Source organism: Aspergillus aculeatus, assembly GCF_001890905.1.
Source record: "Aspergillus aculeatus ATCC 16872 unplaced genomic scaffold ASPACscaffold_14, whole genome shotgun sequence".
Classification (NCBI taxonomy): Eukaryota; Fungi; Ascomycota; class Eurotiomycetes; order Eurotiales; family Aspergillaceae; genus Aspergillus; species Aspergillus aculeatus.
The window spans coordinates 969,994-983,193 of NW_017962989.1; the positions used below are offsets into that span (position 1 = coordinate 969,994).

At 52.0% G+C, this 13,200-nt stretch overlaps 3 protein-coding genes across 3 annotated transcripts; 2 read left to right on the forward strand and 1 right to left on the reverse strand.

Moving 5' to 3' along the window:
- Positions 1-161: 161 nt before the first annotated feature.
- On the reverse strand, positions 162-2,387 carry ASPACDRAFT_33363 (putative serine-rich protein; the record flags this gene model as incomplete). Its single annotated transcript, XM_020199951.1, has 3 exons — positions 162-200; positions 252-448; positions 512-2,387. 3 exons carry the CDS (start codon positions 2,385-2,387, stop codon positions 162-164), a joined length of 2,112 nt encoding a protein of 703 aa, XP_020053686.1.
- A 3,483-nt stretch (positions 2,388-5,870) lies between these two features.
- Positions 5,871-9,011, forward strand: ASPACDRAFT_33320 (leucine--tRNA ligase NAM2; the record flags this gene model as incomplete). The annotated part of the gene is made up of 3 exons (XM_020199947.1): positions 5,871-6,410; positions 6,497-6,637; positions 6,693-9,011. 3 exons carry the CDS (start codon positions 5,871-5,873, stop codon positions 9,009-9,011), a joined length of 3,000 nt encoding a protein of 999 aa, XP_020053687.1.
- A 2,445-nt stretch (positions 9,012-11,456) lies between these two features.
- Positions 11,457-13,138, forward strand: fdh (formate dehydrogenase (NAD+) FDH1). Its single transcript, XM_020205733.1, has 4 exons — positions 11,457-11,729; positions 11,807-11,982; positions 12,068-12,612; positions 12,670-13,138. Exons 1-4 carry the CDS (start codon positions 11,538-11,540, stop codon positions 13,014-13,016), a joined length of 1,260 nt encoding a protein of 419 aa, XP_020053688.1. The 5' UTR covers positions 11,457-11,537; the 3' UTR covers positions 13,017-13,138.
- The last annotated feature ends 62 nt before the right edge of the window (positions 13,139-13,200 follow it).

Sequence of the window (13,200 nt, forward strand, 5' to 3'; positions counted from 1 at the left end):
AAGTCAATTCGAGCATACACAATGCAATGCAGGCGCAGGCATGGCCTGCGCGAGGAGCGCCAAGGCAGCCGATGTACCTCGGCGCCCTAATCAGGCAGAAGCTGCAAGCGCGATGGACTTGCAAAGAACATAGAACAGGAGACTCAGGTTTTCGATCAACCCTAGAAGCCCACTGTTGTACCGACAACTGCTAAAGTGATCTGCCATATTGTTAGTCGAGGGAGCAGGAGCATGGCTCATGCAGTACTTACCACAATGGTGACGATTACTAATCCCAAAGGGTTCATCCAGCGGTTGAGCTTTCTCCACCATCGGGCATTTTCGTAGCGTCTTCTCTGAAGGTCGAAAAGTCGCATACGTAGGCTTGTTTCGAGCTGGGACTCGGGGTCATCCTGCATAACCATTTCCGGTTGTTTCGGCAAAGGGAGGAATGAGGCGATCAGCCAGGCTAATGAGCGCAGAGTAAGCACATATTGCAGTCAGACTGCGTAGGTACCAGGCTGATACTTACCAAGAGGGAAGATGAACCCAACACAAAATGACCAGACTTGGATATTTCGCCGACCAAATAGAGGCTCCATCCTGGAGTCGAGGGATGGAGCTCCCCGCGTGCCCTTCCGTGGGCCCGTCGCACGTCGATCAGGCAACAGGTGTGGCGACCAGCTGCTGCGTAGCCGATTGCGGGTGTCCCTTCTTTCGAGTTCTGGATCTTTTACCCAATGGCTTCGAGGGTCGCGTGGATCGCTCGGTGGTGCCTCCCACCGTACGCTTCGGAGGTCACTAGTCATTGTTCGAGTATGGCTGTGAGCTGTGGGCATCCGGTAAAGAGCGCCATTTGTACTCGCCGTAGCTGGCCGTAGGGATGGTGGGCGACTTCCCTCCACCGTGGGTAAACCCGAATGGGCAGGTTGCGCTTCGGAGCGCCCATAGTACATCCTAGCCCAGTTGGGCAAAATGTTATGGATGGTCGAACTTGTTCCTGGCCGCTTAGTGCTTCGCATACTGCTTCGTCGGGATCTAGATCCGGACGAGAGGCTGCTGGGCACTGCTGGATTCGAGGGGCGCGCTGGCAAGTTTGCCACATCGTCCTGCTGTTCGTCGCCGTCCGAGTCCTCCACTTCATTCACAAGCCACACAGATGAAGACGTCGGCTTTGGGCGGACCAGGGCTGGAGAAGGCCGTCTAGGCTCTGCCAGAGAGTTGTTGCTAGATCCTTCAGCATAGTTCGAATCGCACTCTGCCGACCATCGAGATGTGACTGTCGACAAATGAGTTTTGAAGCGATCCGAAGAGAAATCAGTGGTAGGTTCCGGGGGGGTGGGCTCCGCGACAACCTCGGAAGTAGATACATCGACCCTTGAGCTTGACGATGAAGGAGCGCGTATTGTCGGATATTGCAAGAAAACCCCGCTGTCGACGATCGCCTGGATATCGGAATTCGGCCCGCTCCGCGATGAGGATGTGAGAGAGCGAGAATGGCTCCGCCCGCGTGGAAGCGTTGAGTTTGATTGAACTGGGTGCACCTGATTGGAGGGATTAGACCGGAATGATTGTGAGCGTGAACGCGAAAGCGAGCTCGATTGTTCGGAGGATGAACCGTGAGTCCATTGAGCCGCTCCGATATACCTGATAACCGTTCCCAAGGAATTCAAAGATGATAAGGAGTTAGATCGAGTAACCGAGCCTGGATTTGAAGAGGCACCAAGCCGCACAAAGTTCAAACTCGAATTGTCGAGGGCCACGAAGTTCGGACTAGATGGAGGTCCGATAGGAACCACGTTCGGGCTAGATTGGCCTGAGCCAAGGGTTTCCGGACCAGATGGGTGACGTGATGAGGTTCGTGACATCACGGGCTTAATTGTTGGAGGGACCAGGGGTAACGTATTCGGTTCCTCATCTGAATAAGCGGCAATGGAAGCGGAATCGGACTTTGGGCCGGTGGATTTGTCTTCTGGAGGCAAGAGATCGGGGAATGATGACTTGCTCGACAACGGATCGTCTTCCCATACTTGCGACGGGGTGTTTGCGGCATCGAACGTCGAGGATAAATCCCAAGGATCACTAGCGGACCGTTGGAAAAAGCTGCTGTCGGCAATGTGGCTTAACTCCGTCGAGGTATTCCCAGCATAATGATCCGGTGCTTCGTCGAGATGGAATCGGGAATCCGGGATAAATTCATGTCCTTTTCCAGGCCGCGGGAGGAGAATCTGCTCAGGCTTGGTCGGATACGGCGTAGCTGAATACACATCGTGTTCTTCCTGACCGGCGTGTTTGTCGCTCGTGGCTCGTAGAGACGCAGGTGGGGAGGACTCGTTCGTCTGGGACGGATTGCGCTCGTGGAGAGCTCTCCGTGCTGGGAGACTCGTTGAAGGTCCAGTCGAGCGCATGTTGTGCAAATTAGTTCATTATTATCACTATTCACCAGTTATTAAGGTCGGGCTGTCGATTAAACCTGCGGGCGGCAACCCGGTAAGGCTGGCGGTATAATCGACGACAAGGAGTTCACAAGAAGCAAGAAACGTAGATCGAAGAACAGAAAAGACAAAACGCCCACGCCCGACTGGGGTTTTCGGGACTGGAGACGGCGAAGAATGGAAACTAAAGATGATCTTCGATCATCAGCTCGGTTCGGGGCACCAAGCGACCACACAAAAACGGACCGCTCGATGGAGCGATTGACAACCCGCAGTTGCCGGCGATGGCCCCGTTGATGTTTGTTGTGGTCTATAGAATTTTATGATGCAATGAAGAATGTCTCGACACAGAAACGACGACGCGATGGTTTAAGGGAGCGTAACTGAGCTGTCCACCGGGGCACTACAGCCAAGGGAGAGTGGATCCGACCGAAGAAATGCCCGGAGTTGGATTAGCGAGAGCGAGTCAAGACCCTCAATGGAGCCAGCTTAATAAGGGCGGGGCGCGATATTAACGAGAGAATAATGACTGGAATAGTAAAAGACTGTCTAACCCGAGACCAGGAAAATAATCAAAGAACGATTCGAAAAGAGCGACGAAAGGAAGGAGGACTGGAAGAAAGGGGACCACAATCTGAAACGACCACGCCGGACTAAGCCGTAATATTTAAACGCCCCGTAGTCCGGGTTCCCAGCGGCGGTGAACCATGGATGAGATCAATAGATGAAGAGAGATGAAGAGACTTGTCTTTGCACCCCTCTTTGGCTTCCAGAACAGGGATACTCGATCCAGGGGGGTCATGCAGACTGCACGCTCTAGAGCGCCATTTGAAACCGCACGATTGGTGGTCAAAAGGGATGGTCCTGCAGCCTGCAGCTCGTCGCTTTTTCCGACTCCCCTTCGGGCAGACGGTGGCCTACCTGCTCCGCCCATGGTCGCCTCGAAACTTGCGAGGGGGACGGACAGCTAGCGGGATGGCGCGGGATGACCGCCAGGGAGAAAGGGTGTGAGAGGGTCTGGCCCGATGGACAGTACTAACATCCAGTAAGTTCGCCGTACGGTTTCTCTCGAATCTTGATAGTCTCCCTCCTGGCTCCAAACATTCTTCGCCGTTCGGATCCAAGACAAATGTGGTCGCAGATCGACATGTCTCCGGAACTCCAGACAAGTACGGATTTGTGCTCTGCTGCGAGCGAGATTGAAGCCTGGCTGAGGTCATTTCGCTTCGCGTTGATCTAAGTATATCCGCCTTCCACCCCCCCCCGACCCAAAGTTGAATGGACTCAGACCAGGAGTTCGAAGATTGCGAAGTGGAGTGAGAAGCAGGCACCATTCAAAAGTCAACTGTGGGCACGGAAGACGCAAGCCAGTCGGTTGGCCATGATTCACTGGCAATGCAAGGTCCGCTTGGTCTTATGTACATATTATAAGAAGTGCATATTCTGTTCTGCACGCCGAAAGTACTCTAGGCCCTAGATTACCTTCTTGTACGCCGTACGACTCGATCACAGGCGGGGAGAGGAGGGGGGGGCTTAGCCTCTCATCAATCTCCACGAGGGCATCGATTATAATGTGACGAGTCCAAATCGTGGAGGGAGTAATCGTGCTAGCGTTGAATCCAACTGCGGTGGAGCTGGACCACCGCAGGAATTCTAGCGAGTTGTCGTGTGGGCAAGAAGGAAAAAGGAGGCCAACGATTCCAGAAGGTTTTATTGGCAGTGAAGAAAAATATCTTGGTCTTTTTTGTCCGCAGCTGGCCCAATGATAATCGTCAGGGGCAATTAGCACTTGGCAGAAAACGTACGTACCGTTGTCGGTCGTCGGAGTCACGGATCCTTCCTGGCTTTTTCTCCCTAAACTTGCCAACTCATCCCAAGTGGAGTCTGTCAACCAACTTAGTGAAGGTGAGGTACCAAAGTTTGCTTATTACTCATATTACCGCGGCGCCCGAGGATGACAGTGGGGTTGTTCATAGAGGACGAAGACGACGATTAGACGGCACACAGAACCCTGAATCCACGGATGGCAGATCTTGGGCTCCATCTTTCGCAGATGTCGATCGGGAATACCAAACGTGAAGGATGCAGCCAAAATGGGGGAGATTCATGAATGGAGAAGGAGGAAAGAGAAAGTTGGAAGGAGGGGCCCGGGGGTGTCTTGAGGTCTTGAGGGGGAGGTGGAGGAGAAGATGTATGAGTACCTAGATACAGTACTCCGTACTTACTAGTCGCGAGATGGAATCTCGATCCAGACAGAAAGAACTGCATGGTTCCATCCCGGTTGCGGGATGATCCTCAGGCACCATCAAGCAAGCTTCCTTCTTCGTCATCGCCTCGCCGGCTAAGATGTATGGTGTATGTACGTTTGTACTCAGTACATACTCCAGTACTAGCATACTCATACTGTGTACTCAAACTCAGGGGATGTTCCAAGTCTCGAGATCTATTTCTGACCGCGTAAATCCTTATATTGGCACCTGTGATCGTCATTCGAGCCTTTTCCCTACTGAAACTCTTTCGTCATTCCTCCTTCTTTCTTTTTGAAGGTCCCACCTAGACTGAATATTTGAGAGGGCGAGACTGTACAGATTGATGTACTCCATGGGTTGACCGTCTTTCAGACCAGTTTCGACTTCCCGGGACAGCAGTTAGAAGAACGATGAACGAACGAGTTCTAGAGTGTTTCACGTTGTTCTATCGAAGTTTGATGCTCTCCCGATCCATGGTTCAAAGATCGAAATCTGCTCCAAGCCAGATCTGGACTAGTACAGGGGAGCTGAAGCAAGACCCAAGGGAGACTCTGAACCAGTAGACCTTCTCCTGAATAAATGCCTTTACCTACCATGGAGTCCTCCGTATAGTACTTCGATACTTAACATATTGCAGGCCTATACCTAGTTCTCTTGGTGAGGCATACCCGCAATCGTCCACTTTAGACAATATAATACGTATCAGTGTCTACGATGAATATAATTATATAGTGCATAGGCACGAACATTTCTCCTTTAGCGCAGGTCGAATTATTTCCCTGATTGACTTTACAGCCAGCGCTCTGTAGAATATGATCTAAATATATTGCTCGGCACCGATAGTCCTTCGATAGTTGGTCTTCACTCGACAGAAGCGACAAAGCTGGAACTAGACGGAAGAAGGGAAGGACAATAGTCTAAGACATTGAGACAGCCCCCGTGAGGTGCAAACATGGCGATATGACGAGACGCTGAAGTGGTTGAGTAAATTGAATAAGTATTCCGTAGTTAGGTTAGTTATGAATTGAGCTTCATGACTAATCATCAGCATAGTCAAGCTGCATTGTAGTGCTATATGAGCTAAGCCTTTCTGGGCTACGCCAAACCGACGGATACGATGACGATTGATGCGAAGAGTCTCCCAGAACAGCCGATTTTCGCTAGCTCACAGTAAGGACCGCAACAAGTGAATGATGAAACGAACATAATGCAAGCCCTTCTACGTTCTCGCTCAGGCCAGATACGGTCGGTCCTGAGACAAAGACCGTGGAATTGCGCCAAACCCCACCCGATCTCCGTTTCCTCCAGTTTCTCGAGACATGCGACGACCATCACGCCAACGGCAGCATCTATCACTAGAAAACTCGATTTGTTAGCGCTTGACAAGAAATGGCAGGCAAAATGGCAAGCGGACTCTGCCAATTGTCTATCTGAACGCAATGCTGCGGGAGATACCCAGGGGACAGAAGCGAAGCCCAAGTCTTACGTTCTGTCTATGTTCCCTTACCCATCGGGAACCTTACACATGGGCCATTTGCGAGTGTATACCATCTCAGATGTGCTGGCTCGGTTCTATCGCATGCGAGGACACGACGTTTTGCATCCAATGGGGTGGGATGCATTCGGGCTGCCAGCAGAGAACGCTGCGATTGAGCGGGGGATAGACCCGGCGGAATGGACGAACAGCAACATGTCGAAGATGAAGGAACAGTTACGCAGCATATCGACCTCTTTCAACTGGGAGTCTGTGAGTGGTTACCGGAAACTCCCGCCTCTTTCTGATGCTCTTCTCTCTACCGTGGGAACAACACTGATGTTTACTCGAACATGCAGGAATTCGCGACTTGCTCACCGGAATTCTACGAACACACGCAACGGATATTTTTAATGCTATACGAGAAGGGCCTCGCATACCAGGATGAAGCGGTTGTGAATTATGATCCCGTAGACAAAACGGTACTCGCGAATGAGCAGGTGGGTGTTGAGATACAAGGAGTCCTCATGGCCGTTGGACTGACCGCGGAACTAGGTTGATGCCAACGGTTGCTCGTGGCGCTCCGGCGCGAAGGTCGAAAAATTGAAACTCAAACAGTGGTTTTTCCGTATCACAGCTTTCAAGGAGATGCTCCTCAAGGACCTGGACTCCTTGTCTGGCGAATGGCCGGAACGTGTGCTCTCAATGCAGAGAAACTGGCTAGGAAAGTCGCAGGGCGCGAACATTCGATTCCCAGTCGCCATTGATGGCAAGCAAGACGGAAGTACTGACATCGGCGTGTTCACAACGCGACCGGATACTCTTTACGGAGTTGAGTACCTCGCCTTGTCGCTGAATCATCCCCTCGTCCTAGAGTCCGCGAAGAAGGACTTTGAGCTGCAGAAGTTCCTCGATACTGCTGCTTCGCTTCCAGCAGATTCGAAAGCTGGCTACAAATTGACTACCCTGACTGCCTCCCATCCTTTACATGTTATTGATAAGGAAAGTCCTCACGTTGCTCGGCAGCTACCTATCTTTGCGGCGCCATACGTTTTGAGTGACTATGGTGAAGGCGCAGTGATGGGAGTCCCTGGTCACGATGCTCGAGATCTTGCATTTTTCAAGGAGAACGTGAACCCGGAATCTATACCTGTTGTCATCGGGCCTCAACGGGAAGGCAAGCCAGACGAATCAAACACCAGTGTCGTTTCGTCGAATGACGCAAAAGCATTCACGCAGGAAGGTTATCTCAATTCCCTGTGTTGGAAATACCAGGGTCTGCATTCCAGTGACGCCAAGAAGCAGATCGTTAACGATCTCAAGCAAGTTGGCCGCGGGGACTTTGTGGAACAATGGAGACTGAGAGACTGGCTGATCAGCCGACAGCGTTACTGGGGTACTCCGATTCCCATCATCCATTGTGATAGTTGCGGTCCTGTTCCCGTCCCGTCAGAACAGCTTCCCGTCAAACTGCCCAAGATCAAAGGCGACTGGCTGAAGGGCAAGAAGGGCAACCCTCTCGAATCATCGCACGACTGGGTGAACACGCAATGCCCAAGCTGCGGCCACTCAGCCAAGCGAGACACGGATACCATGGACACGTTCGTTGACTCTTCGTGGTACTATCTCCGATTCTTGGACCCAAAGAACAAACAATCGCCCTTTTCGCCGTCTGTGGCGCGACCGGTTGATATCTACGTTGGCGGCGTTGAGCACGCGATCTTGCACCTTCTCTACGCCCGGTTCATCTACAAATCTCTCTCACAGTCCGAATTATTTCCAGAGTTAGCTCGCGCTGGAAATGTATCGGGTCCATTTGAACCCTTCAAGTCCCTCCTTTCACAGGGTATGGTGCATGGCAAGACATTCTCGGATCCATCTACAGGCAAATTCCTCCTTCTTTCCGAGCTGGACCTGTCAAACCCAGATAAACCACTTATCAAAGGAACGCAAGTTACGCCAGCGATATCCTTTGAAAAGATGTCGAAAAGTAAGCACAACGGTGTCGACCCGACTGGGTGTGCTTTGAAGTATGGCGCAGATACTATTCGCGCCCATGTCCTCTTTTCCGCCCCGGTCAGCGAGGTGCTGGAATGGGACGAGACGAAGATTGTTGGTATGGAGCGCTGGTTTGGTCGACTCTGGAAGCTCGTTACTGACACCCAGAAAACGTTGTCTTCTTCATCAATTGCGTTGGGCGTATCGGACTTGAAGACATCTTCCGGCCATGCGCTTGCGCTGCCCGGGGCCCTCCAAAGCCTGGCTGATGGTGATGCTAACGCTCTACTTACCACACATCGAACCATATATTCCGTCACCAACTGCATTGAGACCAATCGCTATGGCCTGAATACCGTCGTTTCTGACCTGACCAAGCTAACCAATGCTCTTGTATCATCCACCCCCACCTCACCCGAAGTTCTCTACCTGACTGTTTCGTCCCTACTTCGTCTTCTCTCGCCAATCGCTCCGGCTCTTGCCTCCGAGTGCTGGGAGATCCTAAACGGCTCGGTGGTGACGAGGAACTCAGCCGATGCCGCTTCGGAAACGGCAGCTATCCCAAGTATATTCGACTGCAACTGGCCCACACCCCTTCTGGCCCCCGCCGAGGCCGACATACTGTCCGCACGAGGAGGGCAGACTGTCGCGGTTCAAGTTAACGGAAAATTGCGATTCAGTGTGAAAATCCCACAGCGACTTTCGCCCACGACCGCCGAAGCCAACGCGAACACCACAGATGAACAAGACTGGATTATCAGTCGCATTCTAGAAACCGACGAAGGACGAACATGGCTGCGGGAGAAGAACGACTGGGAGAAGCGCCGACGAGTAATTGTTGTCAAAGGCGGCAAGGTGGTCAATGTTGTATTTTAGAAGCGATATCATATCGCCAGAAGCTTCGAATCATGTTCCGTGTTTCACGCGAAGCATGCGCTGCCTATTATTCGGAAAAATTGTACTATAGATAGAAGACATCCTAATAGGATGAATAGAATATACCAACTCCAAACTCAAGAAGCGAAACAAAAATTGTGGTTCGTGCACCTTGTTGTCTCGAAATCAGTAGAGATTCCACCCAAGTTTGAAGCTCGCGACACCTATGATCAAGGGCCCTTTCGCCCGGTACTGTGTTATTGGCCACCGGGCGTCGCAAGCGCTTCGTGAGTCCGAAGGGGAGCGTTTCAACACTTGGGGTCAACGAGCAGACAGGCGTATCGTGTGATGCGGCAAGACCGGCAGGGCAATGGGTGTGGGCAATGAGGAGGCAGACACGCGGACACGCTGGTAGTGGGGAACAGACGGATGGTTTCCCCTCATGCTGCCGCCGCCGCTGCGGTCGGGGTCGGGCGTGACGTCTGTCTCAAATTATGGAGATTCCAATGTGGTTCTCTTCCAAGACATCAACGTCAACTGAATATTCTCTCCCAGAGAACCAGTGCCGGAGATAATGCGGTCGAATTTCGGTTTCCAGGAAGTGGAGGAATTGCATTTGAGGGAAAAATCGCTTCGGTCGGGGGGAGGTAGAAGAACGCTCAAGCTTGGGTTGTCAGTAATTCGTTAGTTATCGGTTATCGGACTGCGCTTGCGCTGACTACCCCACGACGAAATTCAATGTAAGGGGAGAGTCAAGCTCTAGTAGACACATAGATGTCTGTTCTGTGTGTCAGTCTTGTACTGAGCTACACAGATTGAAACGAAGCGACTTTTCACCATAACATTTCCACATGGGGTCCTGGCCTGCTATGAGAGACAGCATCTGGGAGGCCATGCGGGGAGACTTTCTCGTGAGGAGTCAAATTACCCCTCACTGCCGCCATGCTATGACGGGCAGTCTTCCCCTCATGAGGGGAAAGGATGGAGCTATCCGAACTGGGTGGAATGCGGGACAATCATGGATGAACGGATGGTAAGATTCCAGTCCATTCTCCGTACTAGGTACCCAACTGACAGCAGCCAGACAAAACAGTAATTCTGCCCGTTGATTATCTGAATCGAGCCAAAAGACCCATTCATAATTTAGTCGTAGCACCGACTCAACTCTGCAGTAGCGCCGCGGCAATGCTATGCGGGGACAATCCTGGCTGATCGCCCTGCCAGGTACAGTACTGAGACGTATCTAGCTCCGAGTTATCTGGCAAAGGCTCGGCCCTTGCTCGGATTCCCCCTCATCGGCTCACCACGGCTACTGTAGTCTACTGTAACTCTAGTTACATTTGCATTGCATTCCAGATCCCCGCATGAGCTTTGTACTCGTGGAGCATAGTGACATCGTATGTGTACTGTACTATGTGTATACATTGACTGTTTAGATAATAGAGTGATACAAACGTGCACCGACAGATCGCTCCCTGCAATCGAGGATTGAGTTCCAGGATAGTCTAACTACTCGGACCATTTCACTTTACTTTAGTACTAATTTACATAGCATTGACTATCAACCTAACGACCGCAAAGACGGGAGGGAGTCCCGTGTGCGGAGAAAGCTTGGTGAACCCCTAACTGGGATGATCTGCCACCTGCCATGGTTTCAAGGTTGGCTGGTGGTAGTGATCCACCCCTCTTTCCGAGTCTAGTACTGTACTGTACCCACACCCACACTGCCTGCCTGCGGCACCCCCTCCCCTCCCCTCCCCTCCCCTCTCCTCTCCTCCTCCGCTCCTTCTCGCCGGAAGACGGAGGAACGGATAGTGTACTGTACCCTACCTAAAATAGCAATAATTGAGTACTACCTAAGGTATCCATCAAGTACAATCAGTACAGTAGTACAGTAAAATCACGAGAGAGAGAGAGGGGGGGGGGGGGGGGAAGCCAACTCGGTGAGAATGTATGAAAATGGACCTATAAATTTGGCCAAATTCCCCGCCCTCTTAAGTTCTGCCTTCCATTTACCATCAGTGTCTCCTATCATCGCATCTTATCATCATTCTTGGGTCATCTTCCCATTGTCTTCCTTGCTACCAAGGTACACGCTCAATCAATTTCCATCCCGCTTTCGGTAAGTCGATTTCCCCTCAGCATCGTTGTTGAGACAATTCTTGCCTGCAGTGCAGTCTGCAGCTATTTTTTTTTCTTTATTTTTTTGGGAGATTTTCTTCCCAGTCAGCCAGTGCAGTATTGCAGGCAGTTTGGTCTCCACTTCTGTCTGTCATCGTTCCCCGCTCTTCCTTGTTGCACTGCATCCAAGCTCGCAAAGGTCTCCGAACACTGGCAGGCCGTAACGTTGGTGGTGGCTGCGGGCCAGAATCTTACCTTGCCTTCTCCAACTTCTTTCATCGCTACTGGGTATATATAATGGCAAGCTGACCCTCCGCTTTACAGGTCTACAAGATCCTTCAGTTCTTTCTCTCTCAACCAATCCATCCATCAAATCATCAGTCAATTTGACTCTACTCTTTCAAAATGGTATTTATGCGCTCCGTCTCCCGTCAACTTCGACGGCCTGCGACTTCTCTTCTTTCAAGCAGAGGCCCTCTCGCATCGGCGGGCAGCAGTCCCTTTCGGACCTCACCTTTGGCCAACTCCATTGCTGGTGCACGTACGCTAACCGCCTCGGCCAATCTACAGGGCAAGGTTCTTATGGTTCTCTATGACGTAAGTCCGTCGTCGGCTTCGGCCTCGGCCCAGATCCATCACTGACGACAAAACATCAATTAACAAACAATGATTAGGGCGGTGAGCACGCCAAGCAGCAGCCTGGTCTTCTGGGTACCACTGAGAACGAGCTTGGTTTGAGAAAGTGGCTGGAGGACCAGGGCCACACTCTGGTCACCACCTCTGACAAGGAGGGTGAGAACTCCACTTTCGATAAGGAGCTCGTTGATGCCGAAGTCATCATCACCACCCCGTATGTGGCTTCCCTTAACATAACACTTCCTGTTATGCCCCGCCCCCCTAGCAACCCCTTTTAGCCACTAACTCGGTCGGTTCAGCTTCCACCCCGGTTACCTCACCGCGGAGCGTTTGGCCAAGGCCAAGAACCTTAAGATCGCCGTCACTGCCGGTGTTGGCTCCGACCACGTCGACCTCAACGCTGCCAACAAGACCAATGGCGGTATCACTGTTGCCGAAGTCACTGGCTGCAATGTCGTCTCCGTTGCGGAGCACGTTGTCATGACTATCCTCACCCTGGTCCGCAACTTCGTTCCTGCCCATGAGCAGATCCGTAACGGTGAATGGGACGTTGCTGCCGTTGCCAAGAACGAGTACGATTTGGAGAACAAGGTCGTCGGAACTGTCGCTGTCGGCCGCATCGGTGAGCGTGTCCTGCGCCGTCTCAAGCCTTTCGACTGCAAGGAGCTGCTCTACTACGACTACCAGCCCCTCTCCCCTGAGGTCGAGAAGGAGATCGGCTGCCGCCGTGTTGACGACCTCGAGGAGATGCTCGCTCAGTGTGATGTTGTTACCATCAACTGCCCTCTGCACGAGAAGACTCGTGGTCTGTTCAACAAGGACCTCATCTCCAAGATGAAGAAGGGTAAGATGCCTCTTTTCGTATCGGCAAAGAATCTCAGACACTAATACAACTCTCCAGGTTCCTGGCTCATCAACACCGCTCGCGGTGCCATCGTTGTCAAGGAGGACGTCGCCGAGGCCGTCAAGTCTGGTCACTTGAGAGGCTACGGAGGTGATGTCTGGTTCCCTCAGCCCGCCCCCAAGGATCACCCTCTGCGCTACGTCCAGGGCCCCTGGGGCGGCGGCAACGCCATGGTTCCCCACATGTCTGGTACCTCCATTGACGCCCAGATCCGTTATGCCAACGGCACCAAGGCCATCCTCGAGAGCTACTTCTCCGGTCGCCACGACTACAGAAACGAGGACCTCATCGTCCACAATGGTGACTATGTCACTCGCGCCTACGGTCAGCGCAACAAGGCTTAAACCCTGGAGGACATTAATATGAAATACATGACTCGAATAGTTCGGCAGACGTTCCTGGTTTGAACGTCTCCTTGACGATTTAGCTATTTATGATACCTTCAAAATACAAATATCTTCACTTCAAATTTCTTTGCGCATGGCATCGGGCTGTTTCCGAAGCTGCCCCACACATTCGTAAGCTTGG

Bases quoted from the DNA above. Each gene is read 5' to 3' on its own strand.
- fdh (XM_020205733.1), top strand. From the start codon at position 11,538: ATGGTATTTATGCGCTCCGTCTCCCGTCAACTTCGACGGCCTGCGACT. The intron at 11,730-11,806 runs GTAAGTCCGTCG...AACAATGATTAG, and splicing joins TTCTTATGGTTCTCTATGAC to GGCGGTGAGCACGCCAAGCA. The intron at 11,983-12,067 runs GTATGTGGCTTC...CGGTCGGTTCAG, and splicing joins GAAGTCATCATCACCACCCC to CTTCCACCCCGGTTACCTCA.